General features: G+C 33.6%; 4 protein-coding genes and 1 non-coding gene across 7 annotated transcripts in view; 4 read left to right on the forward strand and 1 right to left on the reverse strand.

Moving 5' to 3' along the window:
- The window catches only part of LOC130985259 (uncharacterized), a 920,555-nt gene that overhangs the window by 32,872 nt on the left and 872,953 nt on the right, over positions 1 to 14,730 (forward strand). The window lies entirely within an intron of this gene.
- LOC130987261 (U4 spliceosomal RNA) lies at positions 111 to 273 on the forward strand. Its single transcript, XR_009089652.1, has one exon. It is a non-coding gene; the product is annotated as a U4 spliceosomal RNA (small nuclear RNA).
- Positions 781 to 2,715, reverse strand: LOC130985310 (uncharacterized protein At2g34460, chloroplastic). Its single transcript, XM_057908225.1, has 5 exons — positions 2,431 to 2,715; positions 2,122 to 2,322; positions 1,448 to 1,567; positions 1,094 to 1,366; positions 781 to 1,006 (listed from the first exon to the last, which is right to left on the reverse strand). Exons 1-5 carry the CDS (start codon positions 2,542 to 2,544, stop codon positions 842 to 844), a joined length of 873 nt encoding a protein of 290 aa, XP_057764208.1. The 5' UTR covers positions 2,545 to 2,715; the 3' UTR covers positions 781 to 841.
- On the forward strand, positions 6,098 to 10,047 carry LOC130985264 (3-oxoacyl-[acyl-carrier-protein] synthase I, chloroplastic-like). Its single transcript, XM_057908143.1, has 7 exons — positions 6,098 to 6,690; positions 7,264 to 7,695; positions 8,453 to 8,626; positions 9,090 to 9,203; positions 9,307 to 9,408; positions 9,558 to 9,624; positions 9,736 to 10,047. The coding sequence occupies exons 1-7, from the start codon at positions 6,226 to 6,228 to the stop codon at positions 9,801 to 9,803; spliced, it is 1,422 nt and encodes a 473-aa protein (XP_057764126.1). The 5' UTR covers positions 6,098 to 6,225; the 3' UTR covers positions 9,804 to 10,047.
- Positions 11,401 to 13,520, forward strand: LOC130985339 (high mobility group B protein 14). Of its 2 annotated transcripts, XM_057908276.1 has the most exons (6): positions 11,401 to 11,607; positions 11,738 to 11,869; positions 12,379 to 12,436; positions 12,522 to 12,566; positions 13,040 to 13,120; positions 13,215 to 13,520. In XM_057908276.1, exons 1-6 carry the CDS (start codon positions 11,549 to 11,551, stop codon positions 13,275 to 13,277), a joined length of 438 nt encoding a protein of 145 aa, XP_057764259.1. In that variant the 5' UTR covers positions 11,401 to 11,548; the 3' UTR covers positions 13,278 to 13,520. The 2 variants fall into 2 exon arrangements, with proteins under 2 accessions (XP_057764259.1, XP_057764258.1); XM_057908275.1 differs by having other exon boundaries at positions 11,410 to 11,607; positions 13,040 to 13,520.

The raw sequence follows: 14,730 nt of genomic DNA on the forward strand, positions 1-14,730 counted from the left end.
GTCTAAAAGATTGTGAGTAGTGTAGTAGATATTTGTCCCACATCGAAAAGATGAAGAAACCGCGTAGAAGAATTGGCATATAAAAATAGGTGGCGGAAGATAGAAAATTTATCTTTGCGCTTGGGGCAATGACGCAGCTAGTGAGGTTCTAACCGAGGCGCGTCTATTGCTGGTTGAAAACTATTTCCAAACCCCCTCTTCGGCCCGGGCTTGACTCGGGCCGTCGAGAATTTCTGGAAGGGCTCCCTTTCGAGGGTTAGGCTCTACAAAGCTAGTTTAAAATTTGTTTCTAACATAATTTAGAGATGGAAAAAGATTAATTCGAAGGTTCACTAAGTATATACTTTAATTAAAGGGTTAATTTAAAATATTATTTCTTTATAATTATACAAATTATATTTAAATTTTGTGTATAATCAAATTTCTTTTTTTGGTTAATAATCCGACCTAGATGAATTTTTAGTCGTTGCTTACCAAAGTTCAGACAATCAAAAATTTTGGAGTCATGTTACATTTTAAAAAATGAAAAATTTATGTATTTTTTGACAATTATTTTTAATAAATATGATTAAAAATCAAATTTAAATATAGTTTATAGAGCAATTAACCCTCACTAAACTGAACTTCTCACCATTTAGGATATTAATTGATTTCTCGTTTATAATTTGGAGTTTTAATGATTTGATTTTTTGAGAGTTGCTGCATATCTTTCAATGCAGATTGAATTTTTAATGATTGGATGTTTAAGAGTTGCTCCTAAAAGTTTCCAAGACCAGAAAATCTGCAAGTTTTCCACTTTATTCAGAATCTCATCAAAATACAGACTACAACCAACAAAGCTTTACTTTTGTTTGATAGAACCAAAAAGTTCCTTAAAAGAGAGGTTAGGAGCTTCGGTTCTTGCAACAATCTCCACAACTTTGTAGGAAGACTCAGAATTTAGCAATGCCTCTACTGCAACTTCTGCAACCTGGTCTCTCGATATCGACCCTTCATAAAGTGTATCCTGTAACGATACACAACAAATAAGAACACAGCAAAAAGGACTATGTTAAATTTCGAAAGGGGAGTTGAATTGTCTGATTTTCACTACCTCTGGCTCCATCACTATATTTCCCTTAGGCGGGTCGTTCTTCAATCCACCGGGCCTTATAATCGTGTAATCTATACCAGATTTCCGAATATGCTGCTCTGCTTGAAGCTTTGCGACTAAGGTGAGTCCGAACACATTGAGGAAGATGTAAGCAGGATTGAGCAGTTGCCCCATGGCAGCCCCGTTGACTAAGATGGAACTTACGAGTATGAATCTGTTGACATTCTGTTTCCGACAAGCTTCAACCAGGTTCACAGTGCCAAAATTGTCAACCTGAGTAGGATCAATGAAGTCAATGAAGATTTATGCATATATAGTAATCAAACATCCGCTAACAAAATACAAATCATCAACCTTCCATGGAGCGAACAGATCCCATCCTGGTCGAAAACCCGTAGCACATATCACTGCATCAGAATCATCACTAATAGCTTCAGCTAGTTTGTCTGAACCCTCAGTTACATCTGCTTTCACCTGGAAAAATCAGTAGATATAATCAGAATCTTGGCCCCCTTCAAACCAATAGTGTTAGGTGAGCACAAGCCTCCAACTAGAGATTACAAATAAAATATAAACCTTGAGATAGTCCTTAACATGATCCAGGAGGAAGAGTTAAGTAGCAAAGCATCAGAAGCTATAACTAGTTGAGTTCTAAGTAAATGCTTTTCTTAGACCCTAAACCCTAACCATGGGAAACTGAAGCTTTTTCCTAAATATGGCTGGGCATCATAGAACAGCATGCTTAGAGAATCCAAAAATACAATTAACTATCAAAGCTAGCCTCATTGCAAGCTTTCAAGAACAGAAAAACAACCATTGCTACTGTTTCCCTCTCCTTCAATCTGAACCTCATTTCAAGCAATGGCAGAGCGCCTTCAGCCTTTCATATTAAACAAACAATACACATTCCCCTAATTCTGCCAAATCATCATTCCATGCAAGCCAAATTGCAGAAACAAAATGATCAACAACCGAAAAAAGGATGGGGAAATAGTTATTAAACGTGCGAATTAAGCCCTAATACCCACAATTTGGAGATCCGGATTGTTCCCTGGGAACGCCGATTTCGCTTTCTCTAAATCTCTTACACCAGCTTTAACAGCAAATCCCTTCGCCAGAAGCTGCTCCACGATCCTCTTCCCCGTACTTCCAGTTGCGCCGGCAACGAATATCTTCTTTCTCTCAATAGCGCGCTCGTTCGATTCCTCCTTAATCTCGCCTCCCTCCATCTGCAACCAATCAAGCACGGTAAAACCAGATTCCGGATAACGCGCATTTTATAACTCAATTGAGAAAGACGCGGAAGATTCTAGATAGAGAGAGAAGAAGAAACTTACAGATGAAGCTTTGACGAAGAGAGAGTGGGGTCTGGTGGTGAAAGAGAAGGAGTGGAATAGAGAAGTTCTGAGGAAGAGAGCAGCAGATGCAGCTGAGGCTGCAGCCATTGCCATTGGCCTATTTTTGTCTTTTTAATTTCAAATAATAAAAAATAATTTGGGCTACGAAATGATACCCGCCACAATTATAGTAGGAACGTTAAAATATATTCGTGGCTTCGCGATACATCGCTAAATTTGCAAATAATTCATATAATAAATTTTCATTTACGCAATTCTTTTGTCTGATTATTATTTTTGGCCTACTCAATATAAACTTAATAATTTTCACATTCAAGATTAAATCAGAAATTAGATTTGATCCCCTTATATAATAATGTATCGGTCATTTAATAAAATGTTGAAGTAATATAGTAATTGAAAAAAAAATAGAAATTAATATTTGCAATAAAATTTAATTTATCATCGAAAATATAAGTGCTCAATCAAAAATCAAATAAAAGTACTTGAAATTTTAATATCTTATTAACAATTTAATAAGAAACGTGATACATTATTCTTATTAAATTGTTAAATTAATTCAGTAATTGAAAAAATAATTGAAAATTTGATTTTCTGCAATGAAATTTTATTTTCGATTTTAAAAAAGGTAGGTAATTAGTCACATTATCAATTACTATGATTGAAAACCATATTTATTTTATTTTTTATATATAAAATACATAAAGTGAATGAGTCGAGATATAATAAGAATAAAAAACAGAAATAAAAAAATTAATTGAACTACTCATGATTTCATCAAAATGAAAATAAAAAAATAAAAAAATGAAGTACCCGTGAACTAGCCAACTATACGTAATTTAATGAGGAAAAAGAGAAAAACTAAATATAAATAAATAATTGAAAGTGTAGGAAAAAGTACAAACATATGAAAAAGTGTAAAAATGCCTAATAATTTTGTCTTACAAGCACAATTATAATTGATACATTAAAAATAATTTAATCAATTTAAAATAAACTACATATTTTAATAAAAAACAAATACTAATTTTTATATACATTTAAAAAATGGGTATTTTCATTTCATCCTCGTATGATAATATCAATGTTATTAAAATCTGTGCATTTTTTAAGAAATTTTTTTTTTGTTACTATAAATTAAATTATTAAAATTTATAATAATACATATTAATTTCATTATTATAGGACACGTGTGTAACATAAAATCTTACACACAACCATTATAATGAATAAATGAATGTTGTGCCCAATTCATTTCTATCCCACATTTATTGGTGTGTACTGGAATTCGGTGCGTCTACTCACTAATGTAATAAAGTTTGTGAAAATATAACCATTCATCCTTTCTAAAATTAATATGAGATGTTTTAGATTTTTTATTTTATTTCACAATGTATAATTTTCTCTTCAATCAAGATTAATTATCTCTTTTCTCTCTTTCAAAATGGAAAAAGTTGTTTGGCCATATTGTGACTAGTCATAATATGACAAAAAAATTATAAAACTAATGTATTTATTTTTTATGTTAAAATAAAAATTAAATTTAGTTAGTTTTATTTTTTTTACACGTTATAGCTATTTTTCTAATTTTTTTAAACAAAAGTAAATAAATAAATTGCAAAAAATAAACTAAAAATAGAATGCGTACAAAATAATAAAACTATAAACATTCTATTTTTATTTTGAACAAAATATTTAAATATATTAAGTTTAAAGCTATTATGGCCACTCATATTATAGTCAAATGACATCACTCTTTCAAAACACGCTTTTAATAGGAAAGGACTATCAATCCTCCGTTTAAGTTTATAGGAACATGTAGTAGAAGAAAAGATACATTAAATTTAAGGTGTGACAAAAATATAATGAGTTTTTAAAATTTGATGTTAATTAATTTTTCTTAGTTCTAGTGCAAAAAAAAAAAATCTTATATTTTGGAAAGGATGGAGTAATAAAATTAAAATTTATATATAAAAGTTAAAGTTTAATAAGCAATTTCATACAAATATTACTCCTTTAATCCACCGTAAATGTGGTGTGATTGAAGCACACGAGCTTTTAATAAAATATTAAAAAGTGTGTATAAAAAAAAGACTCATCAAAATTGATTTATTAGATAATTGATAAATCGTTTGTGAGACGAGTTTTTTTGTAAATATTGTGTGAATGTAAAAAAAAGTATAACAGTATATATTCTAAAATAAAAAAATCACACCTAACATTATACTATGCAATTACGAATATCATAAAATGCAATCACATTTGAACGTACGGCATTTCACATAAGTATTATATACGTGTAATTCGGCCTCACGCTAATTCAACCACCAAACAAACACAACATTTAAAAGTAAAAATATATTTTAATTTTTCTATGCAAATCGTGTTAACTTCCTATGCAACAACCCTACAAGTGAAAGTGGATAGTAAATGTTTGCTATAATTGCAGTAGGCAATTGTTAGATTATACACAATTACTATGCTAACACCCTTGTTATATTTCATGCCTTCAGTTTTAAGAAAACGTACCAAATATTAGTTATTGGTAGATCTCACCCATTAGTTTTGATGTTATTAATGATTTAGATTAGTTCTTAGTTCCTATTTTAGGGAAGGTTTATATGTTAGCCCAACCCTATATATATACGTATATACTGTTATGTCTTAATATATGATAAATTAAATCAACACCTACAAATTAATTTAAAATCTCATAATATATTACGGATCTTATTGTAACTATTCCCTATATAAGAATGAACAAATTATCAATAAGAATGAATTTGTAATATTATATTTTGAAATCCTATAGTTGATATAGTATTTATTTAGAGGATGCAAAAATTTATATGAACTCGAATTCTGAAAAGAGCGAATTTTTTATCAATTAATTGAATGTCGTATTCAATTGTTATAAATAATTTATGCAACACTATATACCTATTTATACAATTTTCTCATTTCTCACGAAAAATAGCATCATCGTTATAACTTAACTTAAAAATAACCCCATATAGAGGTGCGCTCCAGTGAGACCCATATTTTTCGTGAAACATTGAGTACAATGAATAAGACATATATACTGATGAATAACGAAATTTAAAAAATTGACAATGAATAAGACATATTAACTAATGAACAAAGCAATATAAACTGATGAATAATGCAGTATACACTAATGAATAACGAAATTTAAAATATTTCGCTACCTTATGATAAAATAAACGCACGAGATCGTTTCTTAGATCTCACTAAAAAGAGGCACTCTCCCGTGCAACTGGTTTCTGAATGACACTATTTCAACATACAAATTACACTTGAAGATCTTCAAGTGTCATTTATGTGTTAAAATAGTGTCATTCGGAAAATGACATCAGAAATATTTAAGTGTCATTTCCCGAATGAAGTAGTGTAATTAGAACATTCCACGCCCCCATATAATTTTAAAAAAAAGGGTCAAAAAATTGAATACACGAGAGTAGTCCACATCACGTTAGCTACTTCAAGTGTCATTTATGTGTTAAAATAGTGTCATTCAAAAAATGACATCAGAAATATTTAAGTGTCATTTCACGAATGAAGTAGTGTAATTATAACGTTCCACTCCCCATATAATTAAAAAAAAAAAGGGTCAAAAAATTGAATACACGAGAGTAGTCCACATCAGTTTAGTAGCTAACAAATCCAACTGCTTCAGACTCCCACGCACTACTCCTCTCCGCAGCATCCTTCACATTGATTTCATCGCAAACTCCGGCTGCCCCCACCTCCGCCATGCAAGCCCTCCAATCCACCGCCCTCCACCCCTCTCCCCTCGAAACCCTCCGCCGCTCTCGCGGGCTCTCCGCCTCTTTACCAGGCAACAATGCCAGAACCCCCGCTAGGAGGCTTCCTTTCACAATCTCCGCATCCGCCTCCACCATCGCGGCGCCCAAGCGCGAGACCGACCCCAAGAAGCGCGTGGTGATCACGGGCATGGGGCTCGTCTCCGTGTTCGGGAACGATGTCGACGCCTACTACGAAAAGCTGTTGGCCGGCGAGAGCGGCATCACTCTCATAGACCGCTTCGATGCCTCGAAATTCCCCACGCGCTTCGGCGGGCAGATTAGGGGCTTCAAAGCGGATGGATATATTGACGGCAAAAACGATCGGAGATTGGACGATTGTTTGAGGTACTGCATTGTTGCGGGGAAGAAGGCGCTCGAGAGCGCGGATCTCGGAGGCGAAAAGCTTGACAAGGTATTGATGGTTTCCGGTGCTCAATTCAGTTGATTTTGGAGTCTTGTGGTTTTACTAAGGGGTTTTTTACTTAGACTTTGCTTAATTATGTTTCGAGCTATTGTTGATTGTTCAAGTAGTTGATTGGTTGAATGAATGAATGCCGGAACACAGTAGGATTGAGTGAAAGCTTAAGGTTCAGGTTTGCTGTATTATATTTGCGATTCTGATCGATTTGCGTGAATCCTCATTCTGAAAAAGATAAACCAGTAAAGCAGCTATCTTTTTGGAATTTTCTCTTGTTAAAGAAACCTTTATCTTTTCCTTCTTAATCATTTTGTCGCACACGCGCTAGCCTGCACTCCGGTTTTGAGCAGGTCTCACTTTGTATTTGAAATTGATTTATTTTGCTTCCCCATAGAATTTGATATGGGAAGCCTGAGATTTGAAGTGAGCCTTCAATTTTATGAATCAATTTGACTGATTGTTTTTGGTTGGTTTTGAAACTTTGTTATTCTCTTGCAAAAGTTCTTGCTGTCCTTTTACCATTGAAGTCACGCCTATCTGAAATTTACTGCTTTGTTCTAACTGCAGATTGACAAGATTCGAGCTGGTGTTCTGGTTGGGACAGGAATGGGAGGTCTTAGCGTATTTTCTGATGGCGTTCAGTCTCTAATTGAGAAGGGTCACAGGAAGATTACTCCGTTTTTCATACCTTATGCGATAACGAACATGGGATCTGCATTGCTAGCAATTGATCTTGGATTGATGGGGCCAAACTATTCAATTTCAACGGCTTGCGCTACTTCAAATTATTGCTTTTATGCGGCTGCAAATCACATTCGTAGAGGTGAGGCAGATTTGATGGTAGTGGGTGGGACTGAAGCCGCCATTATACCAATTGGCGTGGGAGGTTTTGTTGCATGCAGAGCTCTATCTCAAAGAAATGATGACCCAAAAACTGCTTCTAGGCCTTGGGACAAAGATCGAGATGGCTTTGTGATGGGTGAAGGTGCTGGAGTCTTGGTAAGTTAGCTCCACTGTGTGTGTGTGTGTGTGAATGAGCTATATTCATTTACTTACTGTGCAGTGATGTAGTTGACATTTTGTTGGAGGACTTCAACTCAAATGCTGAGATGTGTTTGTTGGAACATGTAACTTGCCATGATCTTGTTAAACCGACTGCATGTGAGATGTGTGTAACAAAATAGGAGTGGCTTTCTCTCCTCATTTTATGGAGTGAACTGCATGTGAGATGTATATATTATATTTATTTTTGTATTTTCAGTATTCATTCATATTAGATTGGTGATCTATGTGGGCTATTGGGTCGAGTTTGAATAGAACCAATTATCTAAAATAGTTGTGTCTGTGTATGAAGTTGACTAGTTGTATATGGGAGTTATGAGTCATATGAGAGCTACAGGTATTGGCCCACACATTCAAACACACATAATATTTATACAGGTGTTAGATGGAGCATAAGGGTCAAGCCTATGTAAGTGACATGATTTAGTTGAAACATGAACAATGAGAAAATTTGAAAAAAGAAAAGAAAGGCAGTTAAGAGCCTCTAGAACTTTTCTTTCTTCAATTCTTTCCCTCCTTTTCTTCTTTCAGTACTTTTGAATTATTGGAAGATTTTTATCATTGTATATAAATATTTCACTATCACTAGAAGTATAGATTATCTTCATCCTCCTTTGAAAGTTTAATGCTGAGCATATTACCATATCTATGAATCAATTGTGTGACCTTGTGTTTTTGTTAAATTTCTCAACAGGTTATGGAAAGTCTGGAACATGCAATGAAACGAGATGCGCCAATAATTGCAGAGTATTTGGGTGGTGCTGTAACTTGTGATGCTTATCACATGACTGATCCCAGGGCTGATGGGCTTGGTGTCTCTTCATGCATCCTGGGTGCCCTTGAAGATGCTGGTGTTTCCCCCGAGGAGGTGCGCTTTCTTCCATAAATAAATCATTTTTGTGTTCTGTTTAATTTTCCTGCACCCACCAACTAGAAGTAAGACAACTAAACAAAAATGCTCCAAGTGCATGTTTTCACAAGTTATGATAAGGTTTCTGTCATCGGCATATTAGTAGTACAAGGAACACTCCAAGTCTTGAAGTTCCACTTTGTTTCATTTTGCTGTCATTATGTAAGACCACACCGTTTAGTTATGTATTTAATTATCAACTTTTTCCTCTGTTCCTGAATCTGGAAACTCATATTGCACGCCTCAGAAATATTGACTGTCGAATCAGATATGTGGGAAAAATTGTAGAGACTAAGAGATGTCACTGGAAAAAAGTGCAACTTAATCTCAATCTACAATCCTTTTATGTACCCATCTGATATGTTATTGCCTTGAATGCTTTTGCAGTGCTTAACAGATTCAAGTCCTTAATCTCTTTCAGGTTAACTATATAAATGCCCATGCAACTTCCACTCTTGTTGGTGATTTAGCCGAGATAAATGCTATTAAGAAGGTCTTCAAGGACACTTCAGATATAAAAATCAATGCAACTAAGGTAACCCGGGAGTTTAAGCTCTGTATTGGTGCTATGCTCATGTTCTTTTCTTGAGCACGTGACACGGTGATCGCAGACTTCTCACAGTTTCATGTTTTTCCAGTCAATGATAGGGCACTGCCTAGGTGCTGCTGGTGGTTTGGAAGCTATTGCGACAGTGAAAGCCATCACAACAGGCTGGCTTCACCCTTCGATAAATCAATTTGTAAGTCCGCCTGCTTTCACTCGTATCCACAATGCCAATACAACTGAAAATGGAGCTCTTTCAGATTCAACCACCCCTCTTATACACATTTATGTATAAATCCATCTCTCCTCATCAGCATTAACAACTTTCTATAATTACTAATGTAGAATCCAGAGCCTTCCGTTGAATTCGACACTGTTGCAAACGAGAAGAAGGAACACGAAGTCAATGTTGGTAAGATGCTTCCCAACTCCAATTCCTTACTTGCATCATTCTGTGATCCCTCTTGTGTAGAAACACTGCACGCGACGTTTTAATTTTGCTTGTGATCGTCATCATATGCAGCGATTTCAAATTCATTTGGATTCGGCGGACACAACTCCGTTGTTGCGTTTTCTGCATTCAAGCCATGATCCTCTCAGCAAAATCTACCACATATATGGTTGATCGGAGGTGCTCTCTTTTGTCTGATTTGGTATTCTAGCAATTTAAACCGATGGATTTTTCCATTCTTTGGTGTGAGTTTAGCCTTTAGTTTGAGGACTATTGTAATTTATTTATGCTGAAAAAACTGCGGCTGTTATAGGTGTTAAAACGCATCAGTTTCATGAATGTAGATACTTTCATTTATGTTCAAAATTTTACTATCATTCATCATTTTCCTTGTCTGCGAATTCGTATTATTTATAATTATAATTATAATAGTAAGTAGCAATGTGATTATATTTTAACCACCATCGTGTGTGCATAATTTTTTTGAAACATAATTCTATTTTTTGGGGACTAAATTAAAACTTTGTGATTTACTTTATTGTTACTCGTTGCATACACGTTACTGAAATAAGATGAAACTAAATATTTTTCACTGAAATAAAACATAAAAAAAAACTTGTATAATCATTGAGGAATAATGAGGAGCACGTTGTGTTGGCAGTTTTGCCATCAATCAAAATAGAAAAATAGAATATTACTCCTTTCATCCCACTAGCATTTGCACCCCGTGCGATGCACGGAAAACGTTTTTATATTTTTATATATATAATTAATACCAACTCAATAATCATATTTATAAATATAAGAAAAAAATTAATTTTCACTTAATATATTTAAGTTGAATATTTAAAAAATAAAAAAATAAAGAAAAGTTCACAATAATAAAAATTGATATTGTGAAAAGGCATAAATAATAAGTAAAAAGAATAAAATAGAAAAAATTGATTTATTCAAAAAAAGAGGAGAGATGAGAGAGAATTTTTAAAAATCATTAATCTTTAAATAAATAGAACTCTCCATTTTAAATCAAATATTTACATAAAATATATCAAATTAATGCTCTTATCATGATATTTAATTTGATATATTTTATAAATAATTTTAATTTCACAATTTTAGAAAGAAATAATATTAAAAAATAAGAACACGAAGAAAAAATTATATTGTACAAATAAAACTTCAATTTTTTATAACTACAAAATTGTCACTTATTAATTTTGAAATCAATTTGAAATTGAAAATTATCTTCTTAATATATTATAAATTATTATATAAATATAAATTTATAAATTATTTATAACCAATGCCTTATAAATTGTGTATATACACATATAAACATATAATTCATTATGGAATTATAAACGTGGGTTATGCAATTTTTCTTTTTAAACGTGGGGTGTGCATTTTTTTAAAAATTATGGGTTATGCAATTTTAATTGAGTTAGTTACTTAATTTTTAAATATATACAATAAGTCATTATTTTTGGAAGAAATCACAAAATTGCCATTGAAATTGATTTGAAATCAATTTCTAATTGAAAACTGCTGTTTTAATATAGTATAGATTAAATGTGATGATTAAGAAAAAAAATAATTGGGTGGAGTCTGTGAGATAAAAAAGATTTTATTTTTTAGAATGAACTATTTATATTGGGACAGTTTAAAATAATAAAAGGGTGGGGTCGAGACTACTGAAATTAATGCAAAAGAAAATAAAAATAAAAATAAAAATGGAAGACCAAAATTCACGTACCAAATTGAACAAATCATAAAGTTTTTTTTCAAAGCTGTTGTAATTTCCCCCAAATTCCGCTCGTGGGCATATCGACTCACCGATCGGCCGTTGCAGAACCCTCCGCCACAATCAAGCGGCGCCGCCGTCGAGATGGCAAAAACTAGAAGTTGTACAGCTTCCTCAGCTTCCGCTTCTATCAAAACTAACGGGTAAAAAATGCTGGAGAGAGAGAGAGAGGACTGATCTTTGCCTTCTCCACTTTTAGTTTGAGTTTCTTACTCCGTCTGCATTTTTCATTGCCGACCTAAATGTTCTGATAGACCTTTTCTTGCCCAAAAGGAAAATTGCTTTGCTAGGGAAGCATGGAGAAACGAAGAAGAAGGCTGGAAGGAAGCGGACGGCGCGAAAAATTGTATCAAGAATTGACGCCATGAAGCCCAAGAAACCTCCCACGGCTTTCTTCTATTTCCTGTACGCCTTTTATTTGGATATGATTGTCAGTTGATGTATAAATATATGGAAAATTAATTTACTGGAAATTAACTATGTTTCGATTTCTTTTGGTAGACATGTCTCATAAATTTGTAGTTCGTTTAGTTTAGTGTGTTTGGCTTTATTTTGGAGTATTTTAGAGTGCTATAATTAAGTTAGCTTAATTTTCATTCATGCCATTTTACTTGTTTGCTTTTCCAATAGTGCATCTGTTGCTGCTTGGTATATGAAGAACTTGTTATAATGGGGTAGTTTGTCACACAATATAAGCAAAAGCACTCTTTTTTTTTTCATTATAATAGTGAATATGCCTGATTCACGAATTCTTGAGAAGATACTGTGCTTAGTATATATGAAGAACTTGTTATAATGGGGTAAGTTTGTCACAAGCAAAAACACTTTCTTTCTTTTTTTCATTATAATAGTGAATATGCCTGATTCACGAATTCTTGAGAAGATACTGAGCTAGCAGTGTTTTGATGTTCCAGGGAGGATTTTCGTAAGGAATACCAAGAGCAGAAGCCGGATATCAAGTCGATGCGTGATGTATGTGCTGCGTTATAGACTGCGTTATCTGTAATTTTTTTGTTTCTGGATTACTCTCCAAGTGATGGTTACTCCGTTATTGCAGATCGGGAAAGCATGTGGAGAGAAGTGGAAAACAATGACATATGAGGTCTGTGATCTAATTTTTAGAGTCAGCTATTCATGCTGAGAGCTATCAGTAGTGACTAATTCTATGATTTGAGTAAAACTATGTTCTCTCGAAGCTTTATTATATAGACAAATTGAAAAATAGGCATTAGGTCACATTTTAATGCAAAAATGCCTGAGGCAAGTATCTCCATAATTAGATTTTGTGGCCTAGTAAATGATTCGTTTCGACCTTCATGTCTTTCATGGTCTTCTTCATCCTACGTAACTTGATTTCTTGTGTTACTACGGTACTACTAAGTTACTGCATTCACAGAATATCTAGATGGTGTCCTTTGATGTTCCTTTTATTCAAAGTGTGATGACTCGAAGTTGATAAGTTGCTTGATTCGAAGGTGTTCGTTACATTAAAAGTTTGAGCATTAACCTGAAGTGCGTATGATGGACGAAACACTAGTTGGCATTTCTGATGCTTTATGGGTTTCTGATCTGTAGGAAAAGGTGAAGTACTACGACATTGCCACTGAAAAACGAGCAGAGTTTGATATAGCTATGGCAAACTTCACTAAAAGAAAGGTAAAATGTAGATATTTCCTGCGTGCATTGATAGATGTAGAAAAGAGGAAGGTAGTCATTGGTAGACATATCCTAACACGAAGATGATTTGCAGGAAAGTGGGGAATTTGATGAAGATGATTTGGAACTTGATGACGACTCAGATTTTGACGGATGAAACTGGTACGAAAGGGTACTATGCTCAACTGTAGATGCCACCTCCCTCAACTCTGTTTCTGTATCTGTATCATTTCTTGTGCAGTAAATTCAAGTAGTTTTAGGGTTATCAGTCTTTCAGTATTTGATTCAATTTCGATGAACAAGCACGTTTCCACAAGCGTTCTAAACCTTGCTGTCTCTTGTCCAAATCTTCTCCTTTTTTCATGATCTCAATATACATCTCCTATCTTGCATGGTTCAAGTGCTGGAGTTGCCATTATGATTATGTACATTGTTGGTTGAATTGTGTCTTTGGCATTGATTTGGATTCTACTAATTGAGAAGGGATAGAGATCTATAGCTTGTTTAGTGAAATCAAGAAACCTGGTATTGTTTATCTCAGTCTCAGCTGTTGTAAAACTGGTTTTCAACAAGAGAGAAAGTTTGATAATTGGAGTAATTCTAATTCTTTTATTTATTTATTTTAAAATTGCTACTGACATTATTAAAAGGAGATGATTTATTTACAGAACTTCTCGAGTTAGTTTATATCACTTCGTTCATTTTTTAAAGAAATTGTGTTTAAATACTTGCACTAGAATTGTGGAAGTAATTCAGTGTCTCATTATTTTATGAAAATAAAATTTATTATAATAATATGAATTAAAATCAACGTTTATTTACAAAAAGTTGAAAATTAAAAACTATATTATAACTTAAATTTGAATTTATCAACCCTAACAATGAATTAAAAAATTGAAATTAAATGATAAAAATAATTATATACCCTAATGGAATGAAGTGAATCTTAGTTAATAATTGTAAAATTAAATTAAAGTAGATATAACTAATATTAAAGAAGAAGAAAAATAAAACAATATAAAAAAATTGAAATGGGACAATAAATATGGTGCACTAGATTTTATTTACTAGAATTGGAGTATATATGTGTAATATTTTTCTAAATAAATATTGAATATACGAGGCGGATTTACTAAACAGTGCGACGATTGCATGCATGTAGGGCTGAGCATAAACCGAACCGGACCGAAAAAACCGACCGAACCGATCATTTTTGGTTCGGTTCGGTTTTTTGATTTTTGGGTCGGTTTTCGGTTCGGTTTTCATAATTAAAAACCGACCATGTATCGGTTCGGTTTCGGTTCTTCGCTCATGGTTCGGTCGGGAACCGAACCGAACCGATATATATATATATATATATATATTATTAAATATATTATTTAATATACTAATAAATAGTAAATATATACATGGTTTATTAGAAACCCTAAAGTGATTTTTGGACTTCAATTAGAAACCACCCGCTGCCCCTTTCTCTAGCAGCCTTCATTCCTCTCCCCTCAACAGCGGCGCCGCGCTGCGCCGAGCGCCACCACCACTCTTCCTCCACCGGCGACTAGCAGCAGGCCAGCGCAGCTGCACAGGACCCAATCTGGGCAACCTCTTCCCCG

The sequence above is a fragment of the Salvia miltiorrhiza genome, chromosome 5, assembly GCF_028751815.1.
Source record: "Salvia miltiorrhiza cultivar Shanhuang (shh) chromosome 5, IMPLAD_Smil_shh, whole genome shotgun sequence".
NCBI classification, from domain to species: domain Eukaryota; kingdom Viridiplantae; phylum Streptophyta; class Magnoliopsida; order Lamiales; family Lamiaceae; genus Salvia; species Salvia miltiorrhiza.